The 22,570-nt window shown below is 43.2% G+C and overlaps 1 protein-coding gene across 1 annotated transcript in view; it reads right to left on the reverse strand.

Annotated features, from left to right (window-relative positions):
- Nucleotides 1-20,375, reverse strand: part of ABHD11 (abhydrolase domain containing 11) — a 31,882-nt gene extending 11,507 nt beyond the window's left edge. Inside the window, exons 1-3 of the mRNA XM_073616551.1 lie at nt 20,148-20,375; nt 13,146-13,284; nt 7,358-7,531 (exon numbers count right to left, since the gene is read on the reverse strand). Coding sequence (XP_073472652.1) covers nt 7,358-7,531; nt 13,146-13,284; nt 20,148-20,269 — 435 coding nt within the window. The 5' untranslated portion in view covers nt 20,270-20,375. The remainder of the gene's footprint in view (nt 1-7,357; nt 7,532-13,145; nt 13,285-20,147) is intronic.
- Nucleotides 20,376-22,570: the final 2,195 nt, after the last annotated feature.

The raw sequence follows: 22,570 nt of genomic DNA on the forward strand, positions 1-22,570 counted from the left end.
TGGAGAAGGATAAAGGTCCGACGCGTTTTGACCTAGGGGTCTTGTACTGGGGCAAGTGCCTCATTTAGCAATAAAAAACATCCCATTTTATCAGCACTATGTGGAGGCATATCTTTTTCTTTCCACGTACCATCTGAATGGGAGTGAGTGCTTACTCCAGTTCCATGAGGGATATTCTACCTTCCAGATTCATATTTTGGCCATCTACTGCGCTGACTTGCCTGGTGACCCCTGGAAATCTACGCAGAGTCCCAGCTGAGAGGATTCGACCGTTGGGATATCCTTCTTATGCCCTGGGTGGCACACTGCTTTCCAGACTCCCTGTCGCTGACAAGGGAGTCCATAGGATCTGGTAAGAGTCTATATATATACCACCTTTCCTATGATGTCCTTTTTTGGTTGATGTGCCTTCTCTTCACGGATCCATACACCATTTGTCTACTGTTGGAGTATCATCTCCCTTTTTGGATCACATCCATATCTCCATGCAGTGGGACATTACACCCCTTACCTACCACTCATTGGTTTATTGACTTTGTGTTGATTATTGGATATTGGGTCTATGATTCACCAATATTGTCTGGACTGAAATGCAATTGAGCTACACTCTTTTTATTTTTAGTTTATACACACATATACTATGCGCTACATTTTTGTTATTTTTTTTTTACATTGGTGACCTTTTGCCCTGCACAAAATCGCGGCAAATCATGGTAAAAAAAGCCGCAAAATCGTGGTAAAAATCACGCAATTTTCTGCCTTAAAAGGCTACGCTCGTGTGTGAATGGGGTGTAACTGTTCAAAGTACACCTATGCTCAAATGTTAACTCAAAGCAGATCTTTAAATGCATAAATGCCAAGTAATGTGTAAGTGTAAGGCCTCACACAGGGCTAAAAAACAAAACAAAACAAAAAAAACAAACAAAAAAAAAAAACCACACCACTTTTACAGGTGTTTGGTGTTTGTTTTCCCCAGCCTTTAAAAGCTCCTCTTTGTAAGCCTATGAGGGAGATTTACTAAAACTGGTGCAACTGTGCATAGTAACCAATCAGCTTCTAGATTTTATTGTCAAAAGTGGTTGTAAACCCTTACATATACTGTACCCAGTGAAGTGACTGGCCTCACACACAGAGATAAAACAAATCCTCCTACATAAGTTATACCTGTTTATCTGCTGCCTTCTCTACATCCGTTCAAAGTGCTGAATTTTTAAAGCTTTTCTGAGATGCCAGAAAAAAAAAAAAAAAAAAAAAGAGAAGAAGGAGTGGAGAGCTGAAGTTACACTCTGCAGAGCTCAGCGAGGAGAGGTCCGAGAGCTGATTGGAGGGAAGAGACACACCCCTGTCCACACAGAAACAGAGCTCCCTCCTCTGTCACCTTTTTTCTCTTGGTGTCAGGAAAACTTGTCAGAAGTGATTCATGCTGATAGCAGAGGAACGAAGCAGCAGACAGAAATTACACTTAGTGCTCTTTATTGAGACAAGCACACACTATACAGGGATATGCTTTGTTCATATTTCAAGTCCGAGCTTAACAACCACTTAATTGAACAAGCTGAAGTTAGAAGAGGATTGATTCACCAGGTTTAGTAAATCTTCCCCCTAGGTGTTCATGCATACATAGTCGTTTCCAGGCATATTAAAAGAGGAGCCCTTAGACCTCATCCAAGGTTTAAAGTGATTTTAAAGCTTTCTGTTTTTTTTTTTTTCATTAACATGCACAGGATACTTACCTGCTCTGTGCAATGATTTTGCACAGAGCAGCCCCAATCCTACTCTTCTCAGGTCCCCGCTGCTCCCCCCTGCTATGGGGGCACCTCTGCATGATCTTTCCTGAGCTGAATCTATGTATCCATAAGACAGCAGCAGGAGTCAATGGCTCCTGCTACTGTATTTGAGCCAATGAGAAGGGAGAGACTGTCTGCTCTCATGCATACCACTGGATCAAGATCATGCTCAGGTTAGTATAAGGGGAGGCGAGCTGCTCTTAGAAGGTTTTTTACCTTCATGCATAGGATGGTTTGGTGTAGCATTTTCCCTCCAGAATGTAATTCAGCCCTTCTTTTCTTTAGCTCCAAATTAAAAGTAAATCTGAACCCTACCTGGATAATATTTAGTTTGCTAAAGCACTGTGTATTGAACAAGTGAAATGCGCTTTCATAAAACAGAAGTTTTCACAATTCTCCATCTCAGTCCTGAGGCTCTCTTCCAGCTATATCCTGTCTACATGTATTCATTCCAGTATCTGTTGCACATCATCGTTCTGGACCAGCTTCTTGATACTGACAACAGTGAACCATGTCCACACAATGGGGGAGATTTAATAAAAACGGAGCCCACAAACTGGTGCAGCTGTACATAGGAACCAACCAGCTTCTAGGTTTTATTGTCAAAAGCTTAACCCCCTTGCGCCTAAGGGTAAAACAAATCTAAATTCCTAAGCACAGTTTTGCAACTTTGACATTTGTTAGTAAATTCGTACATATCACCACAACTACTTTGTGCATCCAGTTGGATTGTATTGGTTTTTTCCAGGACAAATTGGGCTTTTATTTGGCAGTAAATAGTAATGGATATCTCCTGCTTTTTTTTTTTATTATCAAAGAAAAACTGTCCCAAAATAGTAAAAAATAATAATTTAAAAAAAAATGTAGCTGTATATTTCTTGGTTCTACCATAACCTTCCATCAAAGAGGAACCCAAATGAAATTCTCCTGCTCTTGACGATCACAGTGATACCACATATAAGTATGTTATTAGTTGTTTTTTTATACTCTACCTAAAAACATACTGACACTAATACTAATTAAAAAAAAAAAAAAAATACTGAACCTGACCCAAGCAAAACAATCAAACCTTGATCTAGGTTTCTTTTTTCCCCAATTTTATGATGGTGATTGATGTGGGAGGAGGAAGGAGAAGGAATGAAAGAATCTCTCTCCTTCATTCACAGAGAACGAAAACACAGGGGCGGGCTTTACAGTGACTGATTACTGTGATAGCCAATCAGAGGCTATCGGAGTGATTGTTAGTACGGCACAAAAGGGAGATAAACAAATATGCGGCCCCACGGAAAAAAGCCCAGTCTAGCGGGGCCGCATATTTGTGTTACGTCGGCATGAAGAGGTTAAATGAACAAGCTGGAAATTAGAAGCTGATTGATTACTATGCACAGCTTCACAAGATTTTGTGCGTTTTAGTAAATCTCCCAAAAATTTGTGAAAACGAATGGTGAAGCAACAATAACCTGTTAAAGCTCAAAAATGTTTAAAGTGCTCCTGTCCCCGTGTGCTTGCACGCAGAAGCGAACCCATACGCAAGTCCCGCCCACATATGAAAACGTTGTTCAAACCACACATGTGAGGTATCACCGCGAACGTTAGAGCAAGAGCAATAATTCTAGTCCTAGACCTCCTCTAACTCAAAAAATGTAAGCAGTAAAAAAAATTTTAAAGCGTCGAAAAGTACCAAAGTTTGGCGCCATTCTAAGAGCTTGTGCAATTTTGAAGCGTGACATGATAGGTATCTATTTACTCGGAGTAACGTCATCTTTCACATTATGCAAAAAAATTGGGCTAACTTTACTGTTTTTTTTTTTCTAAAGCATAAATGTTTTTTCCAAAAAAAAAAATTGCTGCGCAAATACCGTGTGAGATACTGTGTGCAACGACCGCCATTGAATTCTCTAGGGTCTCTGCTAAAAAAAAAACAAATAATGTTTGGGGGTTCTATGCAATTTTCTAGCAAATAAATGATGATTTTTACATATAGGAGAGAAATGACAGAATTGGCCTGGGTGGCAAGTGGTTAAACAGTTCTAACAGACTTATGCTTCAAAAAAAGTCAACTGCACCACGAAGACAAGTCTTCATAACACAACTAAACCACATCAGTACTCTAACACACCACATAAGTAAAAACGAAAGAAGACTCCCTTTATGTAATCTCAACTGACCAGCAATAACATTGGAAATCATAAGATTTTAAAGGGAAACTGGAATAGTTTTGGGTCAATGACACATTTTTACTTCTATTAAAAATTTTTGTTCTGTTTTTTTGTAGTTTGTAAAAAAAAAAAAAAAAAAAAAAAAAAAAAAAAAAAAAAAAGGATCTATAATCTATTTACACACATACAGCAGTACAGTACAAAGAGAGGTGGAAGAGTCACTGACTCATTCTAGTTAGAGTTCTTAAACTCTGTAAAGCTTTTTTTAGTCCCGATCATAATACATAAAAAATATTTACAAAACCATTATACAGTACATTTCTCATATACAGTCCTAAATTATATGGCAATTAAGGGTTACATAATGTACTTTTTGTACAGTTTCCCTCCCATGCAGACCCCTTTCTCCCTAGCTAGTCCTTGCTATGGGAGGTGGGTAATGCATTTATAGAATATTTGTACTAAAAGTAAGTTATCCTTCAACCTCAAACATTAAGGGCTCCTTCGTATGCGTGTTTATTATGCAGAACGGAGCAATGCTCATATAACACACCTGCAGTATTTATGATGCTTTTTTGTTGTGTTTTTATGTAGTGTTGAAAAAGCTTCAAGAATGCTTGATAAATGCCCATGTAAGTGTTGCTTTTCGAGTGGAAAGTGCTTAAAGGGGAAGTGATGTAGAGGAAATATCTACTTTGAGGAGTGTTTAGGTTGTGGTGTGATAGCAGGCATTTCTGTGAATTCTCTGCTAGATGGATTTGTATACTTTGACCTCTTTGGACACTTGGCTTGGTCCAGCTCAACTTTGCTGACATTAAATACTTTGCCACTGACAATAATGCCTCTGCTCCTGCCTGGCACTGTCAGTATTGCTAGCTGGTTGATGCTTTTGTAGAAACAAATGGTGTTACCACAGGGCTGCTCTGTACAACCAGGAAGTGACTGGAGCTGCTCTGTCCTAGTTATTTCCCAGTGCATTCTGGGATACAGGAGCCTCCACTGCCTCTCCCTCAGTCCCCAGTTAAAGTAGTTGTAAAGTCAATTTATAAATTACTTGTATCTCTACTGTTTTAGGAACATATTAAGTACACTGTGTTTTTTTTTTTTTTTTAAATGATAAAGTTAAATACCTTCTTTGCCAAGCACCACTGCTGTGTAGCCACGTGTCCTCCCTCCATTTTCCTTCCCGATCTAAGGGAGTACAGTGGGAGGAACTGAGATTACCCTCTGACATATGCAATATATGTTACTTTACAGCCACAAGAGAATAGATACAGGAAGGGAAAGAGGAGAGCGGCTCAGAGCACAGACTACGGAAAATAATGACAGGGAGAGAGGGGAGAGATGCAGATACTGAACACACAGCGGGATGATAGTGGTACGCAATATGACCACGATATCACGGATAGCAGTGGCCATGATATGTGTAGTCAGTACACATAGGGGAACACAGGAACAGGCAGGATTGACCAGGTATTGTAGGACATGTATTGGGACAAAGGACACTGCAAAAGCACTATGCTATACATCATGCTTTAACCACTTTAGGACCGCCCTACAGCAGGATATACTGCTACAGGGCAGCCCTCCTGTGCAGAATCACACACACACACACACACACACACACATGTAAACAAGGCAGAGATCCGTTCTGATAGGGGTGGGGGGGGGGGGGAAGAGTAATGGATTTTCTTTCTCTGCAAAGCAGAGAAAAAAAAAATCATCACTCCCCCTAGTAAAAGCAGCACATACAGTACACATAAACACTGTCTACGATATCCCTTTGATTGCCCTAGATATTTAACCACTATCCCAGCCAGTGTCATTAGGACCCCTTTCACACTGGGGCGGTGCCGGCGTTAGCGATAAAGCGCCGCTAGTTTTAGCTAATCGCCGCCATTACTTGTAAAAAAAAAATTAAAATAAAAAAATTTCAGTATACACACGCACACACACACCCCATTTTTTGTAGACGCTATAACTTTTGTGCAAACCAATCAATATACACTTATTGGGGTTTTATTAACCAAACATATGTAGCAGAATACATACTGGCTGAAATGTATGCAGAAATTTGATTTTTTAACATTTTGTATTAGATAGGTTTTATATCTGAAAGTAAAAAAGTGTATAGTGCAAAAAATAAAACAAGCATCGGTGATCAAATACCACCAAGAGAAAGCTCTATTTGTGGGTAAAATATTACATCATATTATTTGGGTACAGCATCGCATGACAGGGCAATTGCCAGTCAAAGTAATGCAGTGGCGTATCGCAAAAAATAGCCTGGTCATTAAGGGGGGTAAATTTTCCAGAGGTGGTTAAAGGAACAGGAACATTTATTTTTTTTTTAGGGTTACAACAGTTTTAACACTTCTCAAATGTTTCACTAAGGCCAGCCATAGTTGGAGCGATTTTCTTGGAAATTCCTCCCACGGAGCCATTGTGTTCCTCTGGGCAGGCGGCCGGCGGAAGCGTTCCCTGCCAGGAGAACATAGTGATTACTGCTTGCACCTATAAACAGCTGCTAGCAATAATCGCATGTAAATCCGTCAGGCTGGTTGTACCCAAGTTGATCGATCAATCAATCAACTTGGGTACATTCAGCCTGCCCACACATGGTTCAAATCTCAACTGTTTTCTACTGAACCGACCGAGATTTGAACCGCCTATGGCCAGCTTACCACATCATAAATGCTCTAGGTGTTGTTAAGGTGTGGTCAACAAGCCTCAATGCCTGATGAAAGCAACATGCGCTTAATTCTTAACACATTATTGCTCCTGTGTGAACAGAACTTGGTGGTGCCATTGTAATTTTCATGACAGGCACTAAAAGGCAGTTATAAGGCTTTAAAAATGCTGAAAAAATGCTGCATAAACACAGGGTATTGACACACGTGTGAACAAACCCTAAGTGCAATGTATTAATTTACTGTAAAGAAATGTGTGCAAATAAGTGCAATGTATTAATTTACTGTAAAGAAATGTGTCCAAATATCGCTCACCCCATCATATACTATACTGCAAAAGACTTGCTAAAAACAGGGAAATTTCATGTCTTTTGTCTGTGTGGCCACTAACATGTAAGAGAAAAAAAAAGAAAATACTAGAGCAAGTAAAGGAAATGACTATTTTGTTCTTGTTAGTATTGTTTCCTTTATGAAAGGTTTGTGAAACATATTTTAAATGAAGTTATTATGAATAAACACCTAAGGTAACTTACACCATGGAACTAGATGCCAACATTAGGCATAGCTGTTTGACGTAGTTTCAATGCAAAGTATGGATCAAAGTCATTGTTGAAATAAAGCAGAGTACCACTTATCACAAGTATGCAATTGTTGTAATTTATTATTACTAGCGATACCCTAGAATCTACAGTCATGAGAACAATGGCAAATCACAGCTTACTTCTTGCAGTGCCAAGGACATGGCAGTCTTGCCTCCCATGCTATGACCGATTAAGACACAGCTAGGTATGTCAAGTTGCTGCAGGAGTTGCCGTACATCAGCACTCATTGCATGGTATGTGATGATGTCACTGTGAAAACTACTACCATGATTACGGGCATCCAATGTCAATACCTGAAAGACATAATAGACATCACACTAACATAAGTACTATAAAGCATTTGCATACACGATATACAGTATGTACATATCGACATGAGGCATCTCTTACGGTTAGTACTGTTATTATTTCCCAATTCCCATCAATCAAATTTACTCATGTGCTGCAAAATAACCAAATGGAATCAAAACTCTGAATTTAATCGGTGAGTGTGGGGAAAAGAAACCTTGCGTATTACAGGCATTTATATAGCACCGATAATTTACGCAGCACTTTACATAATGTACATTCACTGCCCTCTAATGACTGCTCTTATGTAAACTTTAAAACGGTATTAAACCCAAAAGCAAACATTATATTGAAGCTTACAAATTTTTAGACAAGATTTCTGCATTTTTTTAGGCTTTCTTCTATTTTCATCCGGTTAATCAGCAAGTAAGTCTGTTGTTGTTTAAATGAACAAGCGCTCTTGCACAGATGTCAGTTTACAGTGATGAGGCAACCAATTTAACACTGATAGGGGTGCTTATAATGATCAGCTTTTATTTATGTAGAACCCTTGTCCCAAAAAGAAAAAGAAAAAAAAAAACAAAAAAAAACGTTTTTCTGTAATTCATTATAACGTGTAAGCTGGAGTTTGGCTTCAATTTGTTTGTCTTTTGTGTATGTAACTCTGCTAGTACATTAACACCCCCCCCTCCCCGACTGGTAATACTAGTGTCCAAAAGTGCCCCCCTGTGCTCCAGTGGGGGCACTCTAATAGGAGGAGTCACTGGCAGGTTTAGAAGGTGAAAACAGAGGGAAAAAACCTAGACAAGAAAAGTAATGCAGCCACCACATCTGTGCAGTGTTGTCTCAAGCGGCCTTATCAGGCCTGCACAGGTTACCTACAGGACAACTATCCCTATGTTATGGAGATGAGGAGTGGAGAGATTCTGTTCTATAGTTCTCTCCTAGGTGGAGAACACTGTTCCTCCAACTGCATACGTTTGAATAGGAAACACACCACTTGACAAGATCCTCTTTCAACATGGGCCCTAATACTACTTTAGAGTAACATTTTTTGTAATATCTAACATTTCTTTGTTTAAATTTTCCAACTGATGTTCACTTGGAAATGTTCAAAACATTCTGTAGGTAAAAAAAAAAAAAAAAAAAAAAAAAAAAAAAAAAAAAAGCTACAACTACCAACCCTCCAATGCCATAAGGAGGAGAAAAACTGGGAAAGTCAATGGTGGAGAAGGATCTGGGTGTTTTGGTAGATCATAGGGGAGAGAGAGAGAGAGATATAGAGAGAGATAGAGAGAGATAGAGAGAGATAGAGAGAGATAGAGAGAGATAGAGAGAGATAGAGAGATAGAGAGAGAGATAGAGAGAGAGATAGAGAGAGAGATAGAGAGAGAGATAGAGAGAGAGATAGAGAGAGAGATAGAGAGAGATAGAGAGAGAGATAGAGAGAGATAGAGAGAGAGATAGAGAGAGAGAGAGATAGAGAGAGAGATAGAGAGAGAGATAGAGATATCCCCTCCTCTCATAGATGGCTATCACGTGGATCATTTTTTAAACCAATGGGGGTACTTCCCTGGGGACTAGTGTCTGTGACTGGATTTCCACCGCTGTATATCTGGGTCAGTCCACCTCAGCTCCGACAGGCTGATGTTTCTTCAGTTGGTCTCCAGCCCGCCAAGCCTTTGCCCAAGCTCATAGGATTACGTGTATGTAGTTCTGGGAAATCGGGTTCTATCCCTTTCCCTATCTTCCCCTCCTCCTCTCCCTCTACATAGACCTACTATAATAATTTTTATCAATACCGTATATACTCGAGTATAAGTCGTTCCGAGTATAAGTCGAGGCCCTAATTTACCACAAAAAAATGGGCAAAACTTATTGACCCGAGTATAAGACGACGGTGAGAAATGCACAGCTACTGTAAGTGGAAAAGAGGGTCAACAATGCCCATTTGCAGCCTCACTGTGCCCATTTGCATGCCTCACTGTGCCCATTTGCAGCCATAGGTCCCCTGAACTTCAAACTCGGTAGTTAAGGGTTCCTAGATTCCCCCTAGCTGCAGCCAAAATTTGGGGTCTCTGAACCCAAATGGTCCCGAAATGACATTGCTGCAGATGGACACAGTTGACCGATTTTGGGGCCCCATACGTCGGGGCCACTTAGTACTAGGAACCCCAAATTTGGTGTGCAAACTCAGTGGAGCCCCATAAAATATCCAAAGCTGGGGTTTCTAGCACCAAGTGTCCCCGAGATACAGGGCCCCAAAAATCGGTTCAGAAAATGTCAAGCACTTTTCTGCAGCAGAGAATGACTTTTTCCAAACCAGCTTTGGGGCCCCGTATCTCAGGGTCACTTGGTCCTAGGAACCCCAGCTTTGGATATGTTATGGTACCAGTTCCATTGGGTTTGCACACCAAATGTGGGGTTCCCAGCACCTAGTGGCCCTGAGATACATGGCCCCAAAGTCGGTTCAGAAAATGTCAAGCACTTTTCTGCAGCAGAGAATGACATTTTCTGAACCGATTTTGGGGCCCCGTATCTCGGGGCCACTTAGTGCTAGGAACCCCAGCTATGGATATGTTGTAGTACCAGTTCCACTGGGTTTGCACACCAAATTTGGGGTTCCTAGCATAAAGTGGCCCTGAGATATGGGGCCCCAAAGTCGGTTCAGAAAATGAAATTTTTTGCTGCAGAAAAGTGCTTGACTCGAGTATAAGTCGAGGGGGGCACTTTCAGCACAAAAAACTCGACTTATACGTGAGTATATACGGTACTTATGTTTTTAATATTTATAGACACCTACCTCATACCTGTTCCTGAAGAGTGGCATTCGCCACGAAACGCGTCGAGCCAATAGATGCCCTTTCTTCTACATTATATTATCACCATCTACTACCTTATATACCAACTGGACTGTACCAATTAATTACGACTATAATTAGTTACCATGGAGACACGCTTCAGTGAATCTGGTTATCTACAATGTTAACAGTATGAACCAATTATGTCGCTTTAATATGGGAACGTGAGCCAATAGTTGCCCCCTTATGTCTACATCTGCATCATTACTCTACCTTATATATTAATTCGATTGTATCAATTAACCAAGGATACAATTATCTATCATTGAGACTTGCCCTTAATGAATTTGTTTTCTACAGCACTTACAGTATGACCTAATCATGTTATTAATTTGTAATTTTGTTATGTTATTTATACAATTGGAGACTCGTCTCCAATGAATTCGGGTTTTATAGTACTTACAGTATGAATTATGATATTATTTTTACTTCTGTCATTTTATATACAATTAAATCATTTAACGCCAATTGATGTCATGTGATGCTTCTATGCAATGTTTTTGGTTACCTGCCATATTCATCATTATCGTGTTATCTTCTGGGGTGCATGCCTCATATAAAGTCCCACCTGTTATAAATTTTTGTTCAAGTTTGACATGTATGTTATTTTAATGAAAAAAAAATCCTTTACAATCACTTTAATCTGGAATTTGCAGATCAGTTGTGGGCCCCAGTTCACATTAAGGATATTGGAAAACTAGAGAATGTGCAGAGCAGGGCAACAAAACTGATAAGAGGCATGGAGGTTATCAGCTATGAGGAGAGATTAGCTGAACTGAATTTATTCTCTCTGGAGAGGAGGTGATTAGGGGATATGATCACCATATATAAATGCACAAGTGGTCCATATAGTGAAGTTGGTGTAGGGGGGCACTCTATATATCTGGAGAAAGAGAGATTAAACTTCCACATATGGAAAGAGTTCTTCACAGTAAAAGCTGTGAAAATGAACTAGACTAACTCAAGAACTAGTTCTGGCCAACTCAGTAAATTTTTTTCTTTAACCACTTCAGGACCGCCCATCGCACATATACTGCGGCAGGGCTGCGCAAAACGACGTACTTGTACGTTGTTTTGTGCATGAGATACTGTGGGCGTTCGAGCTGCACGCTGGCCACCCGCGATCGCTCCACAGATGGCAGAACGGGGATCTGCCTATGTAAACAAGGCAGAAAGAAACACAATAAGTGTAGCGCTATTAAATGAAAAAACATCCAGTATGGAAAACGTTAAACCAACAGTTCCAAGTATAAATGATGTGGAGGAATCATCAGTATATACATAGATGAAGAATCTTCAAAGAAACACTTCAAGCAAGGATGTATGTCATCTGAGGTAAAAGCAGACACACCACCACCAAATGTGAAGAGGCTTACCGGACGAGGTGGACCCAAAGGGGCATACGCCGGATTGGGTCAGATAGCCTTAGGTGGTGAGTGGTTAAAGATGGCCCAGGAAGGCGATGATGGTGGATGGACCCACGTGTTGTTGTATCTCTCAAGGCGATGCAGGGATCCAGAGGAGTGTGTGGGACGGACCACACATCGTTATCCCCAAGATGTATGAGATGTCAGCGCATGTGGGATTAATAATGTAGTTCATCAGCTCATGGGGAAGACGATCTTCTCACTGGTGAAGAGGCAGCTGATGGGTCCAGGGACGCCGGTGGTTCCCAGCACTTCCAGGCACTCAGGATGGCTCACTATGTAAACAAGGCAGATCCCCATTCTGACAGAACACAACACTGGCTGTTCCTCAGGAACAGCGACCTCTGTGTTGTCCCAGTGAGCCCATCCCCCACACAGTTAGAACACACCCAGGGAACACAGATAACCCTTTGATCGCCCCTAGTGTTAACCCCTTCTCTGCCAGTGTCATTTATTGATCAGTGCATTTTTTTATCACTGATCACTGTATTGGTGTCACTGGTCCCCAAAGTGTCACTTAGGGTCAGATTTGTCCGCTGCAATATCACAGTCCCACTAAAAATCGCAGATCGCCACCATTACCAGTAAAAACAATTAAAAAAAAAAAAAAAAAAAAAAAAAAAATAATGAAAAGTCCCTAAATCTATCCCCTATTTTGTAGACGCTATAACTTTTGCGCAAACCAATCAATATAAGCTTATTGGGATTTTTGTTATTGGATATGCATTATAGAAGTAAAAAATTTAGTTTTTTTTCAAAATTGTCGCTGCTTTTTTTTTTTTTTTTTTTTTATTTATAGCGCAAAATAAATAAATGAAAAAAAAAAAAAAAAAAACGCAGAGGTGATCAAATACCACCAATAGAAAGCTCTATTTCTTGGGAAAAAAAGGACATAAATTTTGTTTGGGTACAACGTCGTACGACCGCGCAATTGTCAGATAAAGCGACGGAGTGCCGGTTTGCAAAAAAATGGCCTGGTCATTAAGGGGTAAATCCTTCCAGGGCTAAAGTGATTAAAGAGCTGGATGCATTCCTAAATGCTCAAAAATATCCTGATATTAATACTTTTAGGTAATAACACCAGAGATTGCTGATCCAGGGAATATCGGATTGCCTTCATGAATCACAAAATCATTTTTTTCCCCCTGCTGGAGCAAATTAGATCACGCTTTATAGGGGTTTTTTAGCCTTCCTCTGAATCAACTGTAGGTATAGGACTCCATATATGGATTTATATGCATTCGTTTTATTAACTTTTTTTTTTCTTTCTATTAGTTGAACTGAATGTTTAACCTTGCTAATTATGTAACTATAACATGACATGCACTTACTTTTCTGCCAGTCTTGCGCACCAAGGCTTTGGCAATAGACTGAAAGTTTGACTTGCTACCAAATAATCCATGAAGTAAAACCAGAGGTGGTGCAGGTGTTCTGCCTTCATACAGGTCATAAGATAGTGTCTTAACAACTCTGTAAGATATAAGAAATTTGTGATGTAAAGAATTGTGCTAAAGCACCAAAGGATACAACCTGCAAGAATTTTACTGTCCAGACAGTGGAAACACAACTGACTTTATAGCACCAACAAAAGCATAATAAACTATCGGGCAGCTAAACACTATGGGCCCAATATAGAAGGGTAAGCGTTGTCCTGGCTGTAGCACCGCTTTCCCCTCTTCCTCGTCTCACAGGAGACACAGGCAGCAGCTATAGCTGTTCAGGAAGATGTATTGGGAAAACCAGAATTACACTTACCAGTAACGGTATTTCTGATAATCTTCCAGGACAGCACTAATTTTCCCACCCAGATGTTTTTAGTTTAACCGATTGACGACCAGCCCCCATCATTATCCTGCGGCAAGGTGGCACGATCCCACGAATCGCCGTAGCTGTAAGTCGGCTCGGGAACTCGTTATTGCGGGCGCACATGTACTCCCATTAGCCAGCGGGGGAGCCAATCAGCGGGTCTAGTGGACTCAACGTCTGCCAGACTCCCGCGATTGTTCCACGCAATGACAGAACGGGGATCTGCCAGTGTAAACAAGGCAGATCTCCGTTCTGACAGCGGAGATCACACAGATCCTGTCTTTCTGCAAAGCAGGAAGATGGATCTGTGTGTGTCCCAAATCACACAGACCCCATACAGTTAGAAAACACCTACAGGGAACACATTTAACCCCTTGATCACCCCTGATGTTAACCCCTTCCCTGCCAGTGTCATTACCCTGTTTCCTGAAAATAAGACCTAGCGTGATTGTCGGTGATGGCTGCAATATAAGCCCTACCCCCCAAATAAGCCCTACCCTGTTTCCCCAAAAATAACCCCTACCCTGAAAATAAGACCTACAAGGACTTTAACTAGAGCTTATTTGGGGGGGTAGGGCTTATATTGCAGCCATCACAGACAATCACGCCAGGTCTTATTTTCGGGGAAACAGGGTAGTACAAGAACAGTGCATATTTTTAGCACCGATAACTGTAATAATGTCACCGGTTCCCAAAAAGCTTAAAAAATTTCAGTTAGGTGTCTGATCAGTCCGCCGCAATGTCACAGCCCTGCTAAAAACCACTGATCGCCGCTATTACTAGTAAAAAAAATAATACTAAAAATGCCATAAATCTATCCCCAATTTTGTAGATGCGATATATCTTTTGCGCAAAGCAATCTATATACGCTTATTGTGATTTTTTTTTACCAAAAATATATGTAGCAGAATACATATCAGCCTAAACTGATCACTAAATTTGTTTTTTTACATTTTTTTAGAAATGTTTTATAGCAGAAAGTAAAAAATGTCTTTTTTTCAAAATTGTCGCATTTTTTTGTTTATAGCGCAAAAAATAAAAACTGTGATCAAATACCACCCAAATAAAGCTCTAATTGTGGGGAAAAAAAGGACATCAAATTTGTTTGGGTACAGTGTCGCATGACTGCGCAATTGTCAGTTAAAGCAACAGTGCCGTATCGCAAAAAATGGCCTGGTCAGGAAGAGGGTAAATTCTTCCAGGGCTGAAGTGGTTAAAGTGATGGTGTTTGAAATTGTTGTATTTTTACCTACATTTCTCTTGTGTACATTGGTGGAGGTTCTTTACTTACAACACCCTAGCATGAGATGGAGGAAGGGGCTTTTTATCAAGATAGTTGGTATGGGCATACTTTAGGAAGTGCAGCTCTGGAAGTATAGATGGTTCCCAATCTAGCCTTCCTAGTGGGGAGATTGTTTTAGGAGGCTTGGTGTCTGGGTCCTGCACACAGCCTAGGACCCACAGTTGTATGTCCTCCACTCCTGCAGTAATCACTGGTTCAATGCCACCCTGCTTCTAAGAGGCCGAGGGGAAGTGCACATCCCCCCCACCCCTCACCCCCCAGGACAACCACCAGCGCAACTACCTGCATCAAAAGGAACAGGCCAAAAAAGCAAAGGGTTGCCGGAGTTGCCTGTCTTGGTCAAGCAGCAGGGTCCAGCACATTTTCAGGGAAAAGATCCTCAGGTATGGTAAGCAACTTGACCAGGAACACAGGCTCACCAGGACCTAGTCACCTGTGGGGCCCGACAACCACAAATATCAGAGCCAGCAGAAACAAAAAAAAACCTGCAAAAGAGCGAGAAGATAGTGGAGAAGACCCGGCAGAGGCAGAAGACAGCGGACACAGGAAGAAGAACCGGAGAGGGCTAGAAGACATCAGCAGAGAAGGCAGAAGAGCCGTAGAGGGGAGAAGTCGGAAGAGACGACTGAGCTGCCTTAATAAAATTACTTTAAAAACATGTGTAATGTGTTTTTTTTTTTTTTTTTAGGTGAATGGGTAGGGGTACAATGTACCTGATACTCATTCACATAGGGTGGGGGGCCAGAATCTGGGGGGCCCCTTGTTAAAGGGGGCTTTCAGATTCCGATAAGCCCCCCCACTCGCAGACCCCCGACGGCCAGGGTTGTCGGGAAGAGGCCCTTGTCCTTATCAACATGGGGATGAGGTGTTTTGGGGTGGGGGGCGCAGGGCCCCCTCTGCCCCAAAGCACCCACCCCCCCATGTTAAGGGCATGCGGCCTGGTATGGTTCGGGGGGGGGGAGGGAGCACTTGCTCTTCCCCACCCCCTTTCCTGACCTGCCGGGCTGTCTGCCCAAATAAGGGTCTGGTATGGATTTTGGGGGGGACCCCAACGCCGTTTTTTTCGGCATGGAGGTTCCCCTGAAAATCCATACCAGACCGAACCGCCTGGTGTGCTCTTGGAGGGGGGACCCATGTTGTTTTTTTTTCAAATTTGGCGTTGAGTTCCCCTTCAAGATCCTCAGAGCACAAGTCGCATGCCAAACACAGGTCAGTTAAGACGGCGATCCAACTTTGATCCGACTTCAGAGATAATCAATGGGCTGAAGTAGGATCAAAGTCGGACCAAAGTAGTGCAGGGAGAATTTTCAAAGTCAGACCGACTTGTGTCGGACCAGTTAAGACGGCTCCCATAGGGAAACATTGATTTTCACACGTCATGTGGCATGATCTCCCAATGTTGGAGCGTTTGTCATACCAGTGTGAACCCGGCCTTAAAGTAGAAAAAAAGTCTCTAATTAAAAAACTGCAAGCAGACCTACTGGCTCGCCCCCTGCTCTCAGGTTTGAATGACACCAACAAGAGCCAATGGCTTCTGCTGCTGCTGAGGAGCCTCCTGTGAGGGAGGGGTGAGAAGAGAACCACTGTTGCAGACAGTCAAAGCGATGGATTGAAATCAGACTCAGGTAAGTATTTTAGGGGAGCTGACCTAGAGATGTTTTTAAATTATCTGCATTAAGATAAAAAAACCTTTCCATGATAGCTCCCTCCACTCCCCCCCCCACGAAATACTTACCTGAGCTTGATCTCGATCCAGAACTGTGCCAGTCTGCAACAGCACTGCTCTTCTCTCCAATCTTTCACAGGAGGCTCGGCAGCAGTGGGAGCCATTGGCTCTTGCTGCTGTCAATTAAACCCTGTGAAGGGGCGGTGCTGAGCCACACTGTGTGGACCAATAGACGCACACAGTGCAGCTCAAGATCAAGCCCCCACGAATGCCCTCATAGCCAGCAGCTTGCTATGGGGCACTTGGTGGAGAGGAGGAACCAGGAGCGCCGGCTGGGGACCCTAGAATAAAAGGATTGGAGCTGCTCTGTGCAAAACCACTGCACGGAGCAGGTGTGACATGCTTGTTATTAAAAAAAAAAAAAAAAAAAAAAAAAGAGAATCAAACCTTATAATCACTTGGACTGTGCCCAAATTCAATTCTCCCCACTGGTCTGCACTCACAATGACTATTAAGGGAGTTTTCCTAAAGGAACACCTAAAAGTGTTCCCGGGCACACTCCCTTGCTAACCAGACCCATCGTCCCCGTTTCAGTGCACAGTCCCACTGAAGCAAACCATACTGGACTACAAGATAACTTGCAGCCAGGACCACCTCTTTCAAGTGGTCCTGGGCACAGTTTGCTTAACCGATCTTGGGCATGGTTCAGAGCACTCACACTACACAAACAAACCAAACCAAGAGGCTGAATCATGCCTGGGACTGGTTCAAAGTGCTAGTGTGAGTGCACTGTAAATTGGCGTACAGAGACAGGCAGAGCGCTCGTCTCTGTACGCTATGTAATAGGGTGCCCCTTCCCACCAGTCACTGGTTGTCATGGACTCTGTGGGCTTCACAGCCAATGGGCATCACAGGTGAGGCAGAAAATCGGTGTAGTCTAATAGGGCAGCTGAAGGACTACTTCATCAGGTCCACTCCCTCCCTCTGATTGACAGCAAGCAGATTCAGTAGAAGGCTGTCATTGGCTATTGATCCTCCTCCCACTGTCTGCTTTCAATCACAAGGGGAGCAGACCTGATGGGGAACTAGTCCTTCAGCTGCCTCTCCAGCTACAAAGCCTCTCAGCTGCTGTGCTGTCCATAGGACAACTGTTCTGAGGATGTATGCCTTGTTGTCACAAATGTCAGGCTATTTGCTGGGTCTTTCACACATACATTTACTCAGGGATACATTTAGGGTTGCTACCTCATCCCTTTAGGCTGGGTTCACACTACTGCAAATTGGATGTGGGTTTCCCCGGCTCTCAATGTAGCCTGTTTACACAGTTCTGGGATGGCTGCGAGCGAGTTTTACAGGAGTCCTCTGCTTCTATTGGTCCGTTTAAGGTCCGAATTCAGCCAAAAATTCAGACCGAAATCGGACCCGAGACAGTGAACAGGGATGCACCGGACCCCTGCTGTGAGCTGCTTTTTTTATCTTAATGCCCACGAGTGTCTCAGCCATCCGAGATTCTTCCTCCTGATTGGCTGAGTCAAAGTAAGTCAGCTAGCCAATTAGAGGAGAGATGGGCCGAGGCGGGGCTCCATGTCTGAATGGACACAGGGAGTTGTGACTCGGTTTGGGTGCCCCCATAGCATGCTGCTTGCTGTGCGGGCACTGAACAGGAGGGAGGGGCCTGGATAATAGAAGAGGGACCCGAGAAGAGGAGGATCTGGGCTGCCCTGTGCAAATCCACTGCAACAGAGCAGGTAAGTATAACCAGGGCTGGTGCAAGGAGGCAAAACCTCATTTTGGTGCCCCCACCCCTGACTCCACCCCCTTTGCCCTGTCCATGTATACAGTGGAGGTGGCAGGTGGGGATTTTTGCAGCGCCTCTCCACTATTTCTTCAGCCATGGTCTGCCCGCACCTGCGCCTCTGGACCCGGCCATGAAGACAAATAGTGCCAGCACCGTCTCGCTTCCTCAGGCCAGCCGAGGTCTGCAGGTATATGGACAGGCTAGGTTAGTAAATAGACAGGCTAGGGTAGTAAATGGACCAGTGGCGCCCGGCCCCTAATCTACATGCAGGGCGCCAGACGCTTGGGTTCCAATGGGGTTTTTTTTTCTTTTTGAAACACATAATTAGAGCCTGAGGCTCTAACTGGCTTAAAAAAAGGGTGAGTCTGCGCCCCGATCCCACCCAGTTGTGTGGCAATAGTGAATTAATATTCGCTAACGTCTTCCTGATTCTTCTCCTGGCCAATCAGGGGAGGAGCACAATTGGCCCAGAGGAGAAGCAATCGTATTGGCCGGTACGGGGTTGGATGATTGGGTGGATCCGGAAGATGGCCGCCATCATCTCTCTGCTCTGCATCGCTGCCTGACCGCATGATGGGGGGGGGGGAGGGGGGGGGGGGGGGGAGTCGGGTGGTCTGTGTGTTTTGGCTGGAGCACCAGCCGCCACTGTTACGGACAGGCTAGGGTAGTATGCAGACAGGCTAGGGTGGTAAACGGACAAGATAGGCCCTAGCCTGGGAGGGGGGTGCATAGCATAAAGGGGTGGGAACAGAGAGGAGGGGTTACTGTGGGGGTGGAAGTCTCACTCACAATTATGCCTCCCCCATTCAGGCTGGCAATTGTTTGAAAACTGACGCCCAACTGCCCACAGAACTCCTCTCACAGCACAGAGCTAATGAATTGCACCCAGATGGCTGGAGTGTGGGCGGGCACAAATGCGAGGCGGAGTATTGGACAAGCAGCAGAGTGAGGGAGGGGTTAGGAGGACAGTGAAGACAGGATACAGCCCACTCCTGTGCAAGCTGGCTTTACCTGCTTTTGCGGTGTCACTATGACAGGCTACCAGAGGCTGTGGAGCGCAGGGACTAGAGAGGTATAGCCGCTCTCAATCTCCACACTGTACAAGTCGGTCATGGTGCCTTGGGGAGAAGACACTCCTCCCGCAGCTGCCCACACACACACACTCCATCTACTTCTCCGCCGACTCTTGTTTATCCTTATCCCCAGCCCAGCTCATCACCCCACAATAGAGCTCCAATCTGCTTGGTGTGGCAGGGTATGTGATAGCAAGGATTTTACTGCCCCTCCCATCCTGGCGCCCTAGGCGGCTGCCTGTCCCGTCTAATGGTGATGCCGGCCCTGAGTATAACATGCTTGTTATTTTTATAGGAAAAAAAAAAAGACTTTACAATCACTTTAAGATGGTAATCAAATTAGCCTCAGAACCTTTGTAATTCCTATGTGTTCAGGTTTAAAGGGATGAGGTGACAACCCTAGATACATTACACAGTGAGATTGAGCTTCAGTCTGGTTTTTATATATTTTTTGTCCAACGGTTACATGTATCCGACACCCTCTATAGAGACACAATGTTATTCTGAAGATAGAGATTATCTCCTGTGATTATACTACAACTGACCAGCCAGGACCCCATCACAGGTCAGTGTGCCCACTTATCTACACTCTTCCTATGAAGGGGACACACACAGGTCACTGCAGAACCAAAGCTGGGAAATCACGCACAATGACATCACACGTGACGTAATCACGCACTCACTCACCCGCCATGGGTAGTACGGCATATCACATGGAGAGGTGGACCAGAAACCCGGGGAGCGGCCTTAGTTATGTCCCTCAGAGTCCGGCAGTGCCGACCCAACACAGGGAAGGCGAGGCGCGCCATTGTCCACCGAATACCTTCACCCGTCCTAGGCTCGGCTATGGAGAGAACCGATACACCGGCGGCGTTCCTGAAGAAATCAGAGGCTGAAGAGGCGGGGCTAAACGAGTCATGTGACCCGGCATGCACTAGGCGACCGTAGCCATATTGGATACTGGCAAAGTAGTCAGAGCAGGAACAAAGCATTCTATGAGAGGGGGATATATATATATATATATATATATATATATATATATATCAATCATATGTGAACTCCTTTGTGGTGGGTTTCACCAAGTTGAATTGTGCTAAGGCAGGCTGTGCAGCCCATCTGTTTAGGGCTGCGTTCATTCACACATCATGTTTTGCGAATGCACGCAGAAACACGTGGAAAATGTGCATCGTGCTCGTGGTGCCAATGGCACACCAATCCCAGACAGAAAATGTGTGTTTTGTTGTGTGCCATAAAAAAATGCTTCTGCAAAAGGTGCAGGAGCTTCTTTGGCCCATTTTTCGTACACGGAGGGGCATCTCATTCAAATGAATGGGCAGCCCTATGCTGTTGCACGAAAAATGCGAAAAAAAAGGCGTGTTCACAAAACATCAAGTCAAATGGCACAGTTAACCCCCTGATTGCCCCTAGCAAGGGTTAACCCCTTCCCAGCCAGTGTCATTATAGTGTTATCACTGTATTTGTGTTGCTATTGTTGTCAGTTAGTGTATCTCCTAGCAAGGGTCTGTTAGCGCCAGATTGCCCGCCACCCTATCACAATCACACTATGGGGGTTATTTACGTAAGGCAAATCCACTTTGCACTACAAGAGCACTTGGAATTCAGTCACTGTAAATCTAAGGGGTAGATCTGAAATGAGAGAAAGCTCTGCTGATTTGATCATCCAATCATGTGCAAGCTAAAATGTTGTTTTTTATTTTCCTTGCATGTCCCCTTCAGATCTACAGCAACTTTACTTCTAAGTGCACTTTCATTGCACTTTCAAGTGTACTTGCAGTGCAAAGTGGATTTGCCTTTAGTAAAAACAACCCTATATTTCGCTGATCACCACCGTTACAGTATAGCATCTATAGCTGTGTAAATTCCAGTATACAGTATATTCATAAAGTATTCAGACCCCTTTCACTTTTTTAAATTTTGTTATGTTGCAGCCTGATACTACAGTTATTTGAATTCATTTTTTCCCTCACACTCAGTACCCCATAATGACAAATGCAAAAAAAAAGACAGTCACTCCCAGCACTCAGAGGTCCTCCACAGAGATATGGCTAAACATGCGACACATCCATACACAGCCCAATGCTTGGTGAATGCAGCCCACGTCAGATGGGGGAATCCAATGTGAAACTACAAGAAGAACAAACGGGGAAGGCGCAAACACCTCACGAATCACTTAAAGTTTATTCGAAAAAAATTCCATTCTATTGGTTTTATTTTTTTCGAATAAACTTTTGGGTAATGCACAAGGTGTTTGTGCCTTCTCAGGACCAGAACAGGACCTCAGACTGGGCCGAATGTTCTCCTTCCAACATGACAACGATCCTAAGCACACAGCCAAGACAACACAGGACTGGCTTAGGCACAATTCCTAATAATGTCCTAGAGTGGCCCAGCCAGAGCCCTGATTTGAACTAGTGATGCACCGATATATCGACCCCTGAAAATGAATAGGGTTATCAGCGTTTTGCCGATAGAAAAAAAGGTGGCCAAAATTATTGGCCGGAAATAGAAAAGCTAATGCCAGCGGGTTGGCCCTGCCTCTCTACCAAACTTAGTGTTTGGGCCCGCCCTCATTGCGCATGGTTGGCAGCCAACAGCCAGCTGATTAGACTTTCTAGGCAGCCTGACCCACACTGTCTTGGCCGTCCCACCATTTGATTGGCTGGGGCTGTTCAAGCTGGCTTTTTGGGTATGACGTGACAAGTTTTGCACACCTGAAATGGTGGGTATTTGATCACCTCTGCGGTTTTTATTTTTTTTGCTATAAACAAAAGAAGAGCGACAATTTTGAAAAAAACACAATATTTTTTACTTTTTGCTATAATAAATATCCCAATTTAAAAAAAAAAAAAAAATGTTTTCCTCAGTTTAGGCCGATATGTATTCTTCTACATATTTTTGGTAAAAAAAAATCGCAATAAGCGTATATTGATTGGTTTGCGCAAAAGTTATAGCGTCTACAAAATACGGGATAGATTTATGGCATTTTAAAAAATTTTTAATTTATTTATTTTTTTTTACTAGTAATAGCGGCAATCGCAATTTTTTTTCGTGACTGCGACATTATGGTGGACACATCGGACACTTTTGAC

Source organism: Aquarana catesbeiana, linkage group LG02, assembly GCF_042186555.1.
Source record: "Aquarana catesbeiana isolate 2022-GZ linkage group LG02, ASM4218655v1, whole genome shotgun sequence".
NCBI lineage: Eukaryota > Metazoa > Chordata > Amphibia > Anura > Ranidae > Aquarana > Aquarana catesbeiana.